The 17,959-nt window shown below is 42.6% G+C and overlaps 1 protein-coding gene across 5 annotated transcripts in view; it reads left to right on the forward strand.

Annotated features, from left to right (window-relative positions):
• Window positions 1-17,959, forward strand: part of POU2F3 (POU class 2 homeobox 3) — a 93,992-nt gene that overhangs the window by 65,890 nt on the left and 10,143 nt on the right. For all 5 annotated transcript variants that reach the window (XM_069070052.1, XM_069070053.1, XM_069070056.1 and 2 more), the window contains 7 exons: window positions 4,382-4,486; window positions 5,988-6,090; window positions 8,393-8,475; window positions 12,576-12,758; window positions 13,571-13,712; window positions 14,598-14,734; window positions 15,451-15,612. In XM_069070052.1, the coding sequence (XP_068926153.1) occupies window positions 4,382-4,486; window positions 5,988-6,090; window positions 8,393-8,475; window positions 12,576-12,758; window positions 13,571-13,712; window positions 14,598-14,734; window positions 15,451-15,612 (915 nt within the window). The remainder of the gene's footprint in view (window positions 1-4,381; window positions 4,487-5,987; window positions 6,091-8,392; window positions 8,476-12,575; window positions 12,759-13,570; window positions 13,713-14,597; window positions 14,735-15,450; window positions 15,613-17,959) is intronic.

Genomic DNA, 17,959 nt, shown 5'->3' on the forward strand with positions numbered 1-17,959 from the left:
GGGCCTTGCCAAGCTGCCTGAGGTGGTTCCACTGGAGAGATGATTCTGGCTCCCCATTTTCCATATCCTCCCTTCATTCCCTTCCTCCCCCCATCCTAATTCTCAAACTCCCAATGTTACCAACAGCACGCTTCAAGGAGTAGGGGGATGGCAAAAGATCCCAGTGTAGAACTCTATGGAACCTTGGCTACCCAACCAGAAATGTTGCACTTAGATTGAGTAACAATAACACCACCTCCCCCCACCTTCAGAGCAAGGTTTAAGTTTTATTTTTTTAAACCCTCTATTCCTCACTCATTTTTTAAAAACCAGCTGCCAAATGTTTTCTTGGAATCTGGCATGTAAAAATCTAAAATTCTTGGGGCAAGTAGGACACTTAGAAATTACTCTGAGATGATGGTGCCATCCAAGGCGGGGGTGGAAAAGGTGAAGGGGCAACTGGAGTAAGAGTCTCAGAGACTCCTTTACTGGGCCAACACTAGAAAGTAACATACAGGTTCCTGAGGCCTTCCTTTTCTTCTCCAGATGAGGTTCATCCTCTGTTCCAGACCCTTATTGGCAGGACCCAAGAGTGGTCTACTGTGGCAGGAGGAGAGGGAAAGGGAGAAGCAAATTAGTAATTCCATTCCAGAAAGAGGTTGTCTGTGAAAACGGGTCTCCTTTGTACTCTATAGTTTGACCCAACAACCCCAGAGCACTGGTAAAACTTGCATTTGCCAAGTCCACCAGTCTCCCTTGTCATAAGGATTGCCATCTTTGTTTTATAGGCTAATGGGAAGGAATCATAGAATGAAAGAGTATTAGCACTGGAAAGTCCTTAAAAACCATGGGATTATAGAATTTTAGCAGGAAGGGACCTTAATGTGTGACTTTGAGCAAATCTTTTAACCTCCCTGAGCCTCAGTTTCCTCATCAGAATAATGAAGGAAGAGGCAGGGTAGACTAGCTGATACCTAAACTCCCATCTCTAATAGTTCATAGGAGTTCCTGAAGAAAGTGAAGCCTAAAAAGTTCATTAACTCAGAGCACATAGCTAGTCTGTGACAAAGTTGGGACTAGATCTCAGTTGTACTAATTCACAGTCCAGTTTTACAGTGCCATGATGCAGACTCTGTAATTCGCTTCTCAGGCACCCAAGTCACTCGGTAGGCCCTCATGTCTCTCCAGCCAAAGTATGTTTTGTTTTAGTGAAAACAGCCTTGGCCCTTCACACAATCTTATTCACATGGGAACTTCACATGAATATCTAGTATAAGCTCCACTAGGGGAGGGAGAAGTGAACATGTTCTATTACACAGTAGTTAATTATATAGCTCCTCCAACACCTATGCTCAGGGTGCTCAGCATACATGAGCTTCATAAATGTCAACATTGTCAGTCAGTCAGTCAGTCAATAAACATTTGTTAAGAGGCTACTATGGGCCAGGAACTGTTCTAAACTCTGGGAAAACGAAGAAAGGCAAAACAAAGTCCTCCTCTCAAGGATCTCACATCCTAACCAGCATGTAAACAACTAGGAACAAGCATGCTACACACAGGAAAAAATTGGAGATGATCAACAGAAGGAAGGTGCCAACAGCAAAGGGCATCTGTAAAGGCCTTGTGTAGAAGGTGGGATTTTAGCTGAGACTCGAAGGAAACCACTGAAGTGAGGAGGCAGAGATGAGAGAGAGAGAGAGACAGAGAGACAGAGAGAGAGAGAGAGAGAGAGAGAGAGAGAGAAAGAGAGAGAGAATTCCAGGCGTGAAGGACAGCTGGTGAAAATGCCAGGTGAAGTACTGTCCTGTGCAAGAAACAGCATGGAGGACAATGTCACTGGATCAAAGAGTATATTAGGGGCAGGAGGGAAGAGAGGATGGAGGGGAAGGTGAGTGTAAGAAGACTGAAAAGGGGTGTGTGTGTGTGTGTGTGTGATGTAGGGACAGAGGTATACTGGAGCCAGCCCATGGGCTCCCTGGAGCACTATTATTAAATTTTCAGTGTGAATATTCACAAATAGCAAATGCTACAAATCAGGTCTGGATTTTTCATTTTATTGATTGTCTAGACTTAACGAAAGTGATGGAGAAGTAGAAATAATGCTTATTAAATATTAATAATGACACACTTAGAAGTGTGTCAAGGTACTTTTTTTATTTTTAAGAGACTCTCATTCATTCACTTTCAACACACATATATTAAGCATCTACTATGGACCAGGAATTGTACTAGGTGCTGGAGATACAAAGACAAATTGAAATAGTTCCTGCCCACCAAGATCTCGTATTCTGTTGGGGAGAATTAGCATGAACATAGATGAATAAATAGAAAATAAAGACAAAGTAGTTGCTGGGAAAGGTAAGGGAGGACTAACACCCTATTTACCTATGTAGAATTGAAAGCCAATTTCTTTTATTTTTTTTTTTTGGAGGGGGAAGGCAGGGTAATTGGGGTTAAGTGACTTGCCCAAGGTCACACGGCTAGTTTTGTGTTAAATTTCTGAAGCTAAATTTGAACTCAGGTCCTCCTGACTCCAGGGCTGGTGCTCTATTCACTGCACCACCTAGCCTCCCCTTGAAAGCCAATTTCAAGAGATATTGGGTCCCCAGATCTAGCCCAGAATGCAAGAGGACCAACCATATAACAAACTGGAAGAGAGATGGTCTGAAGCAGGCCTTCATAAGCTGATTCTGTGGACAGCCATTAAAGGGGCAGCATGGCTAACTTATTCTTATGGAATGGGGAGATAGACTCCCTAGGAACCAATCTCTCATGTTGATTGTAGGGTGAGAATAGGAGGTGGGATCAAGAGACAAAAACAGACCTTTTTGGCCCCTGCTATTACATCAGTAGGCACATTGATGCCTGCATTTGCAGACCTATTCGGCAATGGGGTGGAGGGAGCCTATGGGGTGGTAGGATGAGATGGTAGAAATTGTGACCAGACTCACTGGGGTGTGATGGCAGCTTCACATGTGAAGGGCAAGCAACAGTGGAAATAACAGCGTCATGGGCTTGCAGAATATCAGAGTTAGAAGGGGCTTCACAAGTCTAGATCTAATCTTAGCTGGACAATCAATGGATAAACCAGCATTCACTAAGTTTTAAATAGTTTGAGGCACTGGGGATACCAAGAAAGACATAAGATAGTCCTTGTGCTCATGGAGCTTACATTCTAATAGGAGAGACAGAGACGTGTGAAGAAATAGCTACATACCAGAAATGTGCAGAATGTGTGTACAGAGGAGATGGAAGGTAACTTTAGAGGGGGAAAACTTGAGAAGCTGGGGTGGGGGGAGGAATGGAAGGGAAAGGAAGCTGGGGAGGGGAGGGACACAGAAATGCACCTGAACACAAACTCTTTAGAGTGGGGGGGTGGAGTCTCAGTCTGGTTCCTTTGACTTGTAAACAAGTGCTCTCAGTGTTTAGCCCCCTTACTTTTACTATGGGTTTGCCTAGCCTAAGGGAGGCCCCACAGGTAACAATAATGATTTATATGTGGCTTTGCATATACCATCTCATTTGAGGGAGAGTTTGCCAGTATTGGTAACTCCATTTATCTGATAAAAAAAAACAGGCTGAGAGAAATTAAATGATTTGTCCTTAATTGATCAAGCAATCATCAACAAACTGGCCCTCCTGGCCCATGCTTATAAACTTTGTTAAGGAGGAAACTGACTCTGGAGCTGAGTTGGAGAGTTTTAAGTTGTACTACCACTAAAGCTGAATGGACATCCACACTAATTCTGGCACCAATAAATACTCTTGTGAGTGAGTATGGGAAATGGAGCAGGTCAAAGCTTGTAAAAATCAGTCTTGGGGTCAGACCATGAGTAGTTGCTACATATCCAGCCTGGGCAAGATAGGGAGACACAGTCTTAAAAAATTAACACGAATAAATCAACACACTAGTTACTTTGCTGTAGGAACTATGCTAGATCTATAAACAAAAATGAAATAATCCTGCCCTCAAGGAGCTTACCTCCTCAGAAAAACAAGCTAGTTACTCTGCTCTAGGAACCGTGCTAGATATAGAGAAACAAACAAAATAAATAGTCCTGCCTTCTAGGAGCTTACCTTTTGCAGAGCAGACAACATGGTCACACAGTATCAGAGAAATATGAATATTCATATTCTTTTCTCTAAATCTAGCACTCTATCCAAGTCTAACAGTCTTAACACTACCTCCTTGCCAATAAAAGGTAGGAAAGACAGTCAAAGCAAGCTAATTTGCCCCATACCAAGTGCTCATCATACTTTTTTCAGAGTAGCAAAGCAAATAGTTATTTATAAAGCCTGAGAACTTTCTACTCTCCTCCTCCTCACCTCCTCTCTTGGCTTACTGCAGAGCTCCCCCTTTGGAAGAAGCTTACTTCAACTTTTCTCCTATTTCTTCTTGTAGATCAAAACTGAAGATCTCAGTGATTCCTTGCAGCCACCACTATCACACAGGCCCTGCCACCTCTCTCAAGGACCTGCCATGATGTCAGGAAACCAGATGCCTGGGGTAACTATCAGCCAGTTTTAGGAAGCCTGGATCTTCTCAATGGGAAGGTGGCATTCCTTCAGAGGGGACTTGAAGTCAGAGCCTGGCACCCAGTGACCCACTCCCTCCGAAGTCAACCCATACTTTGTCTGAAGAAGCCCCAAGCAGTGAGTGTTAGGAAGGGGTTAGAAAATTGAGAGAGAAGACTTTTCAAAGAATCAGCTTGGCTAAGAAGCTGGGGAGGAAATAGTCTGGTTCTCTTGAAAAGTTAAAAGACAAAGATGTTAAATGGAAGGCCATTTCAGAAATGCCAATGTCTTCAGGAGGGCCTGCCATCAATGTCCATCAAGGGTTACTTCTGCATGATCTAACAGTCCCAGTGACTTCCTTTATGGTTTTAAGTCAGTTTTTTTTTTTAAGTCAGAATCATAGCATACCTCAGAATTAACTCTTAAGTTGGGGGAGGACAAGAAGGGAATGTACTATTCTTTGAATTGGTGACTTGGGGAAATAGGAATCTCCTTTCTTGGTGGCCTTTCATTTGTTTGTTAAACAAATATTTATCAAACACTTGACTATAGGCATAACACTCTGCTATATTCTATGAGAGCTACATGGCACCAGAGAAACCTAGATTCACTCAGCTTCCCAAAATCCTATGGCAAGTTGGAAAGGGGACCATGGAAAGAAGTATCAATCTGATCTAGACCAATAACTTATTACTAGTCCTATTTAAAGAGATCATAGGATTAGAACAGGAAAGATACTTTAGTGATCATCCACACCTTTATTTGAGAGATGAGGAAACTGAGACCCAAATAACAAGTAATTTGACCAGTGTCTCCCAAGTAGTAAAAAGAAGAGCTAGAATTTGAACTTGGGTCCTTTAACTTCAAATTCAGGATGCTTTCCAGTACACCATGCAGCTTTGAATGATTTGATGGGATTCCCTCATACACTTAGCCCAGAGTTTTTTTTTTTGTTTTTGTTGTTTGTTTTTTGTGAGGCAGTCTAATGAAGCCTATAGACCCCCCTAGTCAGAATAATGTTTTTAAATGCATAAAATAAAATATACAAAATTACAAAGGAGACCAATTATATTGAAGTATAATGATCAAAATGTGTTTGTTTGTTTTAAGTGAGCTCACAGACCCCAGGTCTAGCCCCTGATCTAGCCAAAGTTAATGTTTCCAAATTGCTACTCGTTGCTGGGTTTAATCTCATATTAAACCTCCTAGCAAGGCTTCTGGCCTCATCATTGGACTCTGGCTAAATCAGTTTGGATGTTTGAAAATGCTTCTGAGCTTCCAAAGAGCATAATGGAATTTAGGCAGACACATTTAAAAAAAAAGTAAATGACGAGGCAAATAACAGAGGTGAACAGGACAAAATGTTTTACAAGGATCTGTGTGATTAAGCACTAGGGAGAGAAAAGAGTGGTTAAACTAGAGATTAGATGCAGATGGATGGGCCAGTTGACCCCATCTCATGAGTTCTGTAAACTATGTCTTCCCACATATAGGACATGGCTTCTCTCCATCCTCTCCAGCAACTTGTCCTGGTTCCCAGCCACTTACAATCTGTGTCACAGTTCCTGCTGTCTCAGTCACAGTCTGGGCAACAAGGTAAGAAGCCCTGAGGTTCTCTCCCTGAACCCAAATACCATTTTATCAAACCAGGGACAAATATTTGTGGAGTGCCCATTTGTTAGCAGCCTTTTCCCAAGAAAAGGTCCCTGGAATTCCTCATTCTGGATGTTCCATTCTGTTCCCATATCCCATCTCCTGCCAGATCGGTTTCAATCTCTCTCTTCTCTAGGCCCCAGCCCCAAGGGCAAAGGGGAAAAGAGAAGCTTCTTCAAGAGTAGACCAGCAACTACAGCACCAGGAAATCCCAGTTCTGTGGAAATTTATCTTGACCTCCTTGTGGCTACAGTGGGAACGCTGTTCCAAGTCTTACTGCCCCAGGGTGGGGGGGAAAATGACTATGGTTCTGTTTGGGCAGAGCAATGGTGCCACCCAGGGGCAGCATGGAGGTCTGCCAGGAGGTCTGGGGTGGGTGGAGTAAGCTACCACACTTGACTGTCTTGGGTCATTTGGAAGAATGTTCCAGAGCATTATGTCCAGCCTTTTTATTTCCTGGATCCCTCCCTCTCTCTTCCACCCACTCACACCCCTCCTCCCACACTGGGTGGTCAGAAAGCACACAAGCAAAGCACCATCCCATAAATATATTCTGACTATTCCCTAGCCCCCGGTGTTTACCTTCGCTTCCTGAAAATGCCAGGAAACTTTGTGAGAAACCAGAATTAAAGAAAAAAATATTCACTCATCCTTGTCTTTGGTTCCCATACCTGTCAGGAAGACACCACCTAGATTCCGTTTCCAAGCTTCTGAGAGAAATGACAATGCCCTTAACCCTCCTTTCATAGGTTTGTTTAGCTATTCCTCACCCCTTTGCTGAGATAGGCTATCTGGACAGCTAGTTCTGGTTATTTCTGAGAATGGGGGAAACAGGCCTGGAGAAGCCCCCACCAGTGGGCTTTTCTGACTACTTGCCTCTTGTGATCTTCACCTACCTTTTTGTTTTGGTTTTATAGTATCAACAATTGTCTATATAGTATAGAGAGCAAGGACAACCACTGGTACTGCCCTCTGTAGGGTAACTGGAATCACACTAACCACCTCACCAGTACTTAACCAGTGCCAGGCACATAGTGGATAGGGTATGTGGGGGTAGGGAACCAACCTGTCAGTTCACTGGTATAAGGAATACTCATGCAAGGAGGCTTTCTCTACCAAGGCAGGTGTAATCTACCTTCTTAGAGTAGTGGTGTCAAACTCAAATAGAAAAGCATACACGCGGCAGAGGCATGGTGACTTAGAAAACCACATGTTACTTATTTTATTTTTATTTATTTTGTTAAATATTTCCTAATTTTACTCATTAGGCCTCGGGAGTGTCACAGGCTTCATGCTGCCATCTCTGACCTTATACCCCTGAGGTTAAGTGGCTTGCTAAGGGGCACATAGCAAGGATGTAGCAGTCAAGATTTCATTGGCTCAAAGACCAGCTCCTTATCCCCTGTGCCAAGTTGCCTCTTGCCCAGCACATAGAAGTAGGCACTGAATTAATGCTTTATCACCTCCCTAGGTCTCAGCTTCTATATGTGGCAAATAAAGGTTAGTCTAGATAACTTCAAAATTTCCTCCCAGCTCTAAATATGATCCTGTGACAATTGACTGGGCTACATTTTGGCTTCAATGGCCCTGTTCCTGAAACAGGCTTAGAAGACTATTGCTTCAGTCCTCTGGGGCTGACTGGATCCCAAAGCACTATTGTCAGAATGACCCCCTTATAGTTAATCTCATTAGAGGGAAAAGAGGAGTCTGAGATGACATTTATCATTCAAGATGTGATAAAGGGACCAGTTACACAGCCAGCATCTTCAGAGCTAGCCCAGTTGTGTTTTCTTGTGGGATAGATGAAAACCCCTAGGTTCCCATTTGAATTCTCAGAAGAAACCCCTAGGACTGGGCCCTTGGGCCTCCTCCCCTCTTGGGTTTCTTCATGAACAGTCTCTGTGTTATCTGATTCCCATCTTGTTTATACCTTCCAGAGTTATCAACTTGGCCCTCCCTCACTGTTCTGCACACCTCTCCCTGCCTAGCAGGACTGGTTTGGGGACTGCTGTTCCCATCCCTGTTTGTCCCCCTCTCTGATTCAACAATTCACCACCACCTGCATGTGGCAATCAATGCCTGGTAGCACTCTGGGCAGGCTCTCCAGGGGGTGTGAAATGCACTAAGGGACCTGGTAAGAGAGAGGTTCTTTAAAACTCACAAAATACATTATTTCAATCTCTCTCACCTCATCTCTTTCTCTGTCCTATCCCTACTATATTTCTCCCTCTTTCTTTTCCTTCAGGTCTACAGTCAAATCTTCTCCCATTTCCTCAGCAACAAAGCAGCTTCCTCCTCCCACAGAGTGGACCTGGCCTAGCATCTCAGGTAATCAGCATTCTCCATATTTCCTCTAAGAAGCCTAGTTGTGCTCATTCCTACCCTTACCCTGATACCTAATAAGCAGAGAAAGCAGCAAGAAACATTCTCTTTTCATCAGTTTTCCTCTGTAAAATGGGAGTGGGGTGGTGGATTAAAAGATATCTAAGGTTCCTTTCAATTCTGTGATCTCACTGTCCTAGATAGGAAAACCAGAGCTACATCAATGAGGAAATGGCTTACCTAATATCAACATGAGATCTAGACCCAGAACCCAAACACTTTACTTCCAGGTTGGCATTCTCCCCATTAAGTCACATACCTTCTCGGATTATAATGGCTAGCATGAGTACTTTCAGGTTTGCAAAACACTTTCCAAACATTATCTCATTTAATCCTCCCAACAACCTTGGGAGGTAGCTGCTATTACTTTACAGATGAGGAAACTGAAGCAAACATGATTAAGTGACTTGTCCTTGGTCACACAGCTAATAAGTGTCTGAGGCAGCACTCAAACTCAGATCATCCTGACTTAAAAATTCAATGCTTTGTCCACTGCACCACCTAACTGCCTATAATTGAGTTCCATTCCTCTGGGAAGAACATCCTGAACTGGTATCATACCCTTGAAAACTAGGTTTCAATTGTTCAGACTCCCCAAGTTGGGACCTATTCGGTGACCTCCAGCTCAGCTTTCCACACTTCTGTTTGCACTGAGGGATGCTAGAAGCTACTGGGATATGGCAAGCCAAGAGGCCACAAGAGGGAGGGATGTATCTGGGTCTCATGTAAGCTCTGGAACCCCTCCAAGGCCAGAATGGAGACTGTCCTAGGCTCAATCCTCCAATGGTGCTGCACAAGGAAGAAGGATCATGGGAACTAGAGCTGAGAATTTAAAAGTCCCTCAGTCCAACCCCTTTCCTTTTACAAATAGAGTGGAACTGAAGCCCAAAGTGAGTGCTCAGGATCACATAGGTAGTAACAGAACTAGAATTAAAAAGGACATTTTCTGATTCCAAATCTAATATTCTTTCCACTAGATCTTGGTGGAGGACCCTGAGATGGATGGGGAAAACAGTTAGAAATAATCGAATAGAGAAAGAGGTCACTGTCAGTTTCCCGGGACTCTCATGCACAAGGAAAATAAGCCCTATTCCTTACCTTTGGCTCCAGGAATCAAGCCAAGGGAGGGTTTGAGTAAGACGAATTCCGGGAAGCCTTGATCGAGCCTTCAAGAGCAAAGAGTGCCACCTGGTGGTTAAATAAAAGTGGGGACACCTGGGTTCTAACTTTCATCTATCACTGCCTTTTCTCCTCACCTAAGCAGAATCCTAGAATTAGAAAATTCTTGATCTAGAAGGCATCTTAGTTGGGCCCCTACAAGTCACCAAATAAAATCCATGAAGACCTTGACAAGCCATCTTGTCCATCCTACATCCTCAAGCAAACATTGATCAAAATCAGCCCAGACAGGTGCCAATCTATTCCATTTTAAAGAACTTCTAATGAAGGAATAATGGGACTTGAGTCCCATATTTGGAGGTGCTGAAACCCGGAAATTCTATTAGGATAATTGAGTATTAAGCCTAATGATAACTCTCTAGCTGATTTACCTTCTTCTGTCATCAATATCAATCAATATTTATGGGACACCTTCAGTCTGCTTTTTTCTTTTGAAGGAGGGAAGGCAGGGCAATTGGGGTTAAGTGACTTGCCCAAGGTCACACAGCTAGTAAGTGTTAAATGTCTGATGTCGGATTTGAACTCAGGTCCTCCTGACTCCAGGGACGGTGCTCTATTCACTGTGCCGCCTAGCCACCCCTTTTCAGTCTACTTTTAAAAGTTGGAAAGGTTCTTAGAGATCACCTAGTTCAGTTCCCTCATTTTATGTATGGAAATTGAGGAACAGAGAAGGAAAATTAGTTAGCCAGTATCATGTAGATTCTAAATGGCAGAGCCAGGATTCAAAACTAGGCTGAGTCTAAATCAAGCACATTTTGACTAAATCATGAAGTCTCTTCTAGACCCTCACAGACCCTCCTTCCCCTCAACATTGGTATCATGTAAAGTGAAAGGTACATTTTAATGTAATGATAACATGGGGGATTTAGGTAATAGGGGACAGGTAATAGGGTCAGAAATCAGGAAATCCTGAGTTCAAATTTGGCCTCAGACATTTACTAGCTGTCTGATCCTGGCCAAATCACTTAACTTCTATTTGCCTCAATTTCCTCTTCTGTAAATTGGGGGTAATATTATTACTTACTTTTAAGGGTTGTTGTAAGGATCAAATAAAGAAAATAATGGCATAGTGCCTGATACACAGTAAATGCTATATAAATGTTAGTTATGATTATTATGAATCTATTAACATTTATATGGCAAATCAAAGTGTACAAGGTACTTTATATATATCATCATATCATTTAAACTTAACAAAAACCCAAAATTTAGGTATTAGAGGTATTATTATCCCTATTTTACAGATGAGGAAACTGAGGCTTAGTGACATTAAATGACTTGTCCAGTATCACACAGCAAGTGAGGATATGGCACAGTATTTGAACTCAGGTCTTACTGAATTCAAGCCCAAAATTCTAGCTGTACCTCTGTGATAATATTAGGTTAAATTAAAGTGGGAAAAGATATTATATGTGCAAGTGATATGATGGTACAAGGTCAGTAGAGAGACAAAACAGTATCCTTTGTTACCAATAAAATCAACTCTACCTAGAAAGGATGATAGTGGTTTGGGATGTAAAAAGAGTAATCATTATGGTTTGAAAATGTCTGCACTGAAGCCTGAAATTTCTAATAGCATAATTAAGTATTAAACCTAATGATACCTCTCTAGCTGGCTTAGCTCCCTCTGTCAGCATTAATTAATACTTATTGGACACCTTCAGTCTGCCCTGAAGAAACAGATAAAACAAGACTTGAGTTCAAATGTGACCTCAGACACTAGCTGTGTGACCCTGGGCAAGTTACCTCTCTTTGCCCACATTTCTTCATCTGTAAAATGAGTATTATAAAAAGCACCCAAGTTAGGATTGTCAGGAGGATCAAATGAGATAAAATTTAAAAAGCATTTTGCAAACCTTAAATCACTATATAAAGGCTTAGCTACTATTAAGAAGCTAGGTGATGTAGTAGATAAAATACTGGATTTGGAATCAGAAAAACCTGCCTCTGATGTTTACTATCTGTGTGACCTTGGACAAGTCACTTAAGAGTGGTCTGTCTCAGTTTCCTCAGCTATAAAATGAAGATGATAATAGCAGGGTTGTTGTGAAGAGCAAATGCAATAGTATTTGTAAAGAGCTTTGTAAACCTTAAAAAACACTTTGTAAATGCTAGCTATTATAATTACTATTACCTTCTGAGGCACTGGTTTGTAGGGTTGGGGTTTTGTGACCCCAGTGCTCTTGTCCATGATAACATACTGTTTCTTAGAGAAGTCCACATTCTTTTTCTCCTCCTTTGAAAACTTGTCTCTCCCATTAGATTCTGAGCTCCTAGAGGCAGGGAGTTGTCTTTTGCCTCTTTTTGTGACAAAATACTTAGCACAATGGCTGGCAGATGGCAGGTACTTAATAAATCTTTATTGAGGGGCAGCTAGGTGGCAAAGTGAGTAAGAGTGCCGGCCCCAGGGTCCGGAGGACCCCTCCAGATGGGTTCCAGTCTCAGATACTTAACACCCACACAAAATAACTGGCTTTGTAACCTTGGGCAAGTTACTTAACCCCAATTGCTTTAAAAAAAATAAGTCTTTATTGATCAATTAATTATTGATCAAAATTGAGTTGCATCCAAGGTGAAGTATAGTGAAATGAGAAGAATACTGGATTGGGAATCAGAGAACCTAGGTTTGCTAGTTATTATTCATGAGATTTGGGACAGATCACTTAACTTCCCTGTGCCTCAGTTTCCTGACCTGTAAGGTGAGAAGGCAAAGGGCTCTCTTCTAAGTTCCACAACATTATCACCCCTGAAATACAAGTAGGCCAACATACTCCTTCAGGACCTGTCTGTTTAGAAGTATCAGACAAAATACCTCCTAAGATTCAGAGTATTTGTGGGTTTGGGATCATATTTTTTTTACCCAACAGGCAGTTGGTCGCCCTGGGCTGCCAGGATCATCCTTAGACTCCCATCTGGATGTGTCACAACATATTCAAGTCTCCAAACATTTGCCCAGTTCTGGAGGGCCAGATGAACCCAGTGACCTGGAGGAATTAGAAAAGTTTGCCAAGACCTTCAAGCAGAGACGCATTAAGCTCGGCTTCACTCAGGTTGGGATTTGGGACAGGGAGAAGAAGAGGGAATTTTGAGAAAGGGAAGGAAAAAAGCCTAGTCTTATTAGTAGGGAAGTATGATAAGACTAATACAAAATAAAGCAGAAAGTTAGTCAAGCCCTGTGGGAGAAAAAGGGCTATAGATATTTAAATGCAATGTCAGGTTTTCTATGAGCTCATTTTCAGAACTGTATGCTCTGAAATTCAGAACATCGTGGCCACTGATAAGGAAACTGAGGACGTGGAAAGGTTACCTCTCTCCTCAAAGACAACTTGGTGGGGGTGACTGGCTTAGGCGCTGGCATCAGGACTGTTTGGGGAAGCGTTATCATTGGTTATGCTTTTGCCCCATTTAAGGTCTAAGACTTTTTCACCTTCCTTATCCCATTTGCCATGCGAAGAAGTCATATTTATTCTTTCTCTTCTTATGTGTCCTCTCTCCTATGTATATTTCCTGCTCTGCCTCCCCAGGCAGCCAAAGGAAAAGCCTCAAAGTTTGACAAAAGGAAAACAAGAAAATGCTATACTAATAAAGAAAAAGCTGGCCTTCAAATGTATAGAGATGACAGATCCAGGCAGCAGTAGTACATGTGGGCACTGGTCCCAAAACAGATGGGGACAGGTCTACTCAGAGTGAACAAAGATTAACTAATGTTCCGACTTGTAAAGAAACTCTTGTGATAATAATGAGGATGGATGATCATGGGTGGCTTGTGAAGGGATAGGACAACCATGGGACACTAGGAGAAGTGGGGGATGAAGAAGAGGAGGGTCTCTTTTATAGTTCTCCATTTTGTTCCAACGGGCAGGGTGATGTAGGGCTGGCCATGGGGAAGCTGTATGGCAATGACTTCAGCCAGACCACGATCTCCAGATTTGAGGCCCTCAATCTGAGCTTCAAGAACATGTGCAAACTGAAGCCACTCCTGGAAAAGTGGCTCAACGATGCAGGTGGGTGGGACAGATGGCATGCATGGGAATTTCAGGCCCAAAGAGGGTGGTGCTCAGCCCTTGATACCCTGATAAATATGGTTACTCGAGTCTATCAGCTTTGCCTATACCTTGGGGAGGTTTCAATGAGGCATTTGAGAGAGTGAGGAGGTGATGTTAGTGTTGTCACCTTGCAAAACAACAACTCCCAAAGCATCAGGCTTCTTAGCTTGAAATGCCAGTTTGAATTTTACTTTTAATTAAACTTCCAGGAATGTTTAAATAAAATAAATTAATTAGTTTAACCTATTGCAAATATACTCATATGTATGTATGTTTGTTCATATGTGCACACATATATACCTTCCTTCACTTCCTAAAGCATCCCTGCACCATGAGCTACAAATCTGAGATCCATTACTGTTGGGAAGCAGGGATAGCCTTAGCCCAACCCAACTGGGAAAAATCTGAATCTGGCAGGCTCTTCCTGAGGATGTCTTTTCCTCCCTTCTGGGCAGCCCTGGCAATGGTAATGATGCATGTTCATACAGGACCTATTTAGAGGTGTCTGGCCTTAAGTCAATTCAATTCAATTCAACTAATATTTATTAAGTACTTTCTACTGTGAGTGTCAAGAAAAGGGAACAGCTAGAAGTCCCAAAAGTTTGGGAGTGAGAGAGTCAGGGAGTGAGTTAAGAGTTATGAGTTAAGGACAGGAAAAGTGGGTAAAAATGGTGGAAGGCTTTAAATGCCAGTTTGGGGAGTTTCTATTTTATCCTAAGGCAATGGGGAGCCATGGAAGGTTTTTGAGCCTAGGAGTAACATAAGACTATTGGAGTTGGGACCTATAATGATCCCTTCTTTCCTTTATGGAATTTTTTTGTGCTTCCTTCTCGTTCCCTACAGAATCCTCTCCTTCAGACTCCACAGTGAGCACCCCCAGCTCTTACCCGTCTATCAGTGAGGTTTTTGGTCGGAAAAGGAAGAAGAGAACCAGCATCGAGACTAATATACGTCTTACTCTGGAGAAGAGATTTCAGGACGTAAGTTCATTTCTTATTTAGATTGGGACCACTTTGACTAAACTGTCCTCAGAATATCAGTCCATTTAGAAAGTGTGTTCAGAATCTCATGCCTCTCCTGATTTAGAAAAATGCAGAGAATATAAGTTCAGTTTCCCTCCTAAGGCTACTACCGTGTTTCCCCGATAATAAGACACTGTCTTATTATTTTTTTGGACAGAAAAACACCAGAGGGCTTATTTTCAGGGGAGGGCTTATTTTAATAAACATTGACAGCAATTTTAATAAACAGGTAAATGTGAACAAAAAAATGTACCTTTATTCAATAATGAATTCAATAAAGAACAGGATGACGCGCTCACTGCTGCAGCTCTGATTGGATGCAGCTCGGAGCGCAGCGTGCGTTTCACGGGCGGGGGGGGAGGAGGGGACAGTGCATACAGAGGGTACCGTAATGTAGCGTGTAACGCAGGGGATCACCTTCACTACAGTAGCAACCTCAATAGGGCTTATTTTCGGGGGAGGTCTTACTTTAGAGGAATCTTACACAGTAAGGGGAGGGCTTATTTTTGGGATAGGTCTTATTTTCGGGATAGGTCTTATTATCGAGGAAACATGGGTAGCCAAGTATTTGATTATCATGCCATCTCCTCTCCTCACACCCTAGACTCCCCTCTTCAGGGCTTACTTAACCCTCCACTTATGCTACCTCTTCCTGGCCTTCCTCTCCCTTGTAGAACCCCAAACCCAGCTCTGAGGAGATCTCCTTAATTGCTGAACAGCTCTCCATGGAGAAGGAGGTGGTTCGGGTCTGGTTCTGCAATCGGCGCCAGAAAGAAAAGCGAATCAACTGCCCCATGGCCACCCCCATGAAGTCACCCATCTACGGCTCAAGGCTGGTACGAGGCATGCAACCCAGCAGCCTACAGAAGTCTGAGGGGAATGATGACTGCAGGGTAACAGGGTCAGGGGAAATGTCACCCTCTAGCCTGGTTCTTTCCTGAGTTCCTGAGGATTCAGGGACTGATGAAGTATAGTCTCCTCTGAGGAGAAATACAGCCTGCCATGCAGCAATGCTGAGTATCTGGGTGCCCTACAATATGGTGCCTTCGTACTCCTACCCCCCCCCAAGTACCATTACCATATAGGGATGAGGGTGCTGAAAGCTAACTTCTCAAGGTAACAAGAGAGGGAGTTGTTCTTCTTGAAAGGCAGCATGGCATATTGGATGTGGCCCTGAACTTAAAGTCAGGAAGACCTAAGTTCAAATCCCACCTCATATACTTAGTAACTGTGAGACCCTGGCAAAGCATTTAACCTCTCTGTGCCTCAGTTTTCTCATCCATAAAATGAGGAGGTTGAACTCAATGACCTTTAAATCTCTGATCCTGTGATGAAGGGGCAAGGGAAAGAGAGGAGAAGGTACAATCATAATTTAGACCTAACTGATTATCTAGTCTAAACTCGCAATTTAATAGAGGAATAAACTGAGACTCAAAAAGCTATATGACTGACTCAGTAGCATCTAGGTAGTAAATGTCATCACCAAGAACCAAAGCCAGGTCATCTGACTCCAGATTCAATGATCTTCCCCCTTAATCATCCAGGGTACATGAGGGTGGTAGCTAGAGCCTTTAGGGGAAGGGAGGGACCATCAAGGCTATTTCTATTGGTCTCTTGAGGGTGTGGGTGAATAAAGTGCATCAAGTGGAGACCACAGAATCATAGGACTTAGAGCATCTTAGAATCTAGTCCAAACCTCTTGTTTTACAGACAAGAAACTGAGGCATAACAAAGTCATCCACATATTAAGTGGCAGTAAGATCCAAAATGTGAACTTAGTACTCTTGACTCCAGATCTAGTAGTTTTCCACTACAATCTGCTATTCCCAAGGGGGAAAAAAACAGAAAGTAAGAAACACAAGATGGCAGCCCCCAGCAAAGGAATCTGCAAACTCCCATCTTTGGAGCTCTTCCTACCTTCGCTGTCTCCAAGGCCAAAAGGCAAGCTGCTTTAAAAAACAAAGGCTAGGAAGCTCAGAGCCTGAGAGGCTATTGAAAAGCTGCTGATTGTTCATGACCCCACCAATCCACTTTATCCTATCTGTTCTTTGTTTTCTTTCTTTTCTCCCAGTTCATCTCCCTAGGATTGATGGAAATTCATTCATTTCCACAGACATGGCATATGCTATGCATAGAACCTCTAATGGGGCTGAATATACAGACATAAACATGAGAGATAGTCATTGTATTCCATGAGGTTGCATTTGACTGTGGATTTACAACATGTGCATAGATAGGAAATAAAAGGTGACTGGAGGAGAAAGAGAGCCCTCACAATTGGTTGGATCAGGGAAAATGTTGCTTGGGAAGTGATTCCTGAACTAAGCTTTTAAGGGGAATAAGTATATTGTATAGTAATAAGTATATGGTAGTGATAAGAAAGAAGCATATTACAGGCATGGGGGATGGTTTGTGAAAATGCATGGAGATTGAAGATGGGAATGTCAAGTTTGGGGTACCATTTGGTTGGAAAAATGAGTGTATGTACAATATGGACTGTCTGAAAAGGTAGGTTGGTGGTACATTGTACTGAGCTTTAAATATTAGGTTAAGGAGTTGGTAGTTTATCCTACAGATTATAGGGAGTCACTAAAGGTTTTTGAGAAAGAGAGTGACCTGATCAGATCAGTCAGTGCCTTAAGAAAAGTGTCTTGGTATCCACGTGGGGGAGAGATTACAGAAAGGAGAGGCAGTAATCTGGGGGACAAATTAAGAAGCTAATTGCAATAGTGAGGTGTGATTCGGGCCCAAACAAAGGTAGGGATCATGTGAATGGAGAGAAGGGTACAGATGAAAGAGATATTACACAGGTAAAATCTTAAAGATCTGTCAAGTGAGGGAAAGGGAAGAGTCAAGGATAAACTTGAGGTTATGAACCTGGGTGCCTAGAAAGATGGTGAGTCCCTTATCAAAAATAGGGAAATGTCAATTAGGGATGGGTTGAATGAGGAAGCTAATGAGTTACATTATGGACATGGTGAGTTAGAGGTAGAGATGTTCAGCAAATAATAATGGGGTTGGCCTGTCATTTCAGAGACAAAGTAGAGCTGGATATAGATTTAAGAGTCATTTGCATAGAAATAATCATTCAATTAGAGATGATGAGATCACTGAGAGAAAGACCATTAAGTCTAAGGGGACGGGGAGGGATGGGGGGGATATATGAGAGGGCACACTGGGGGA

This window comes from Petaurus breviceps, unplaced genomic scaffold, assembly GCF_028583685.1.
Source record: "Petaurus breviceps papuanus isolate PSGF00001 unplaced genomic scaffold, PetGlider_PUasm1.0 90804, whole genome shotgun sequence".
Taxonomy (NCBI): Eukaryota; Metazoa; Chordata; class Mammalia; order Diprotodontia; family Petauridae; genus Petaurus; species Petaurus breviceps.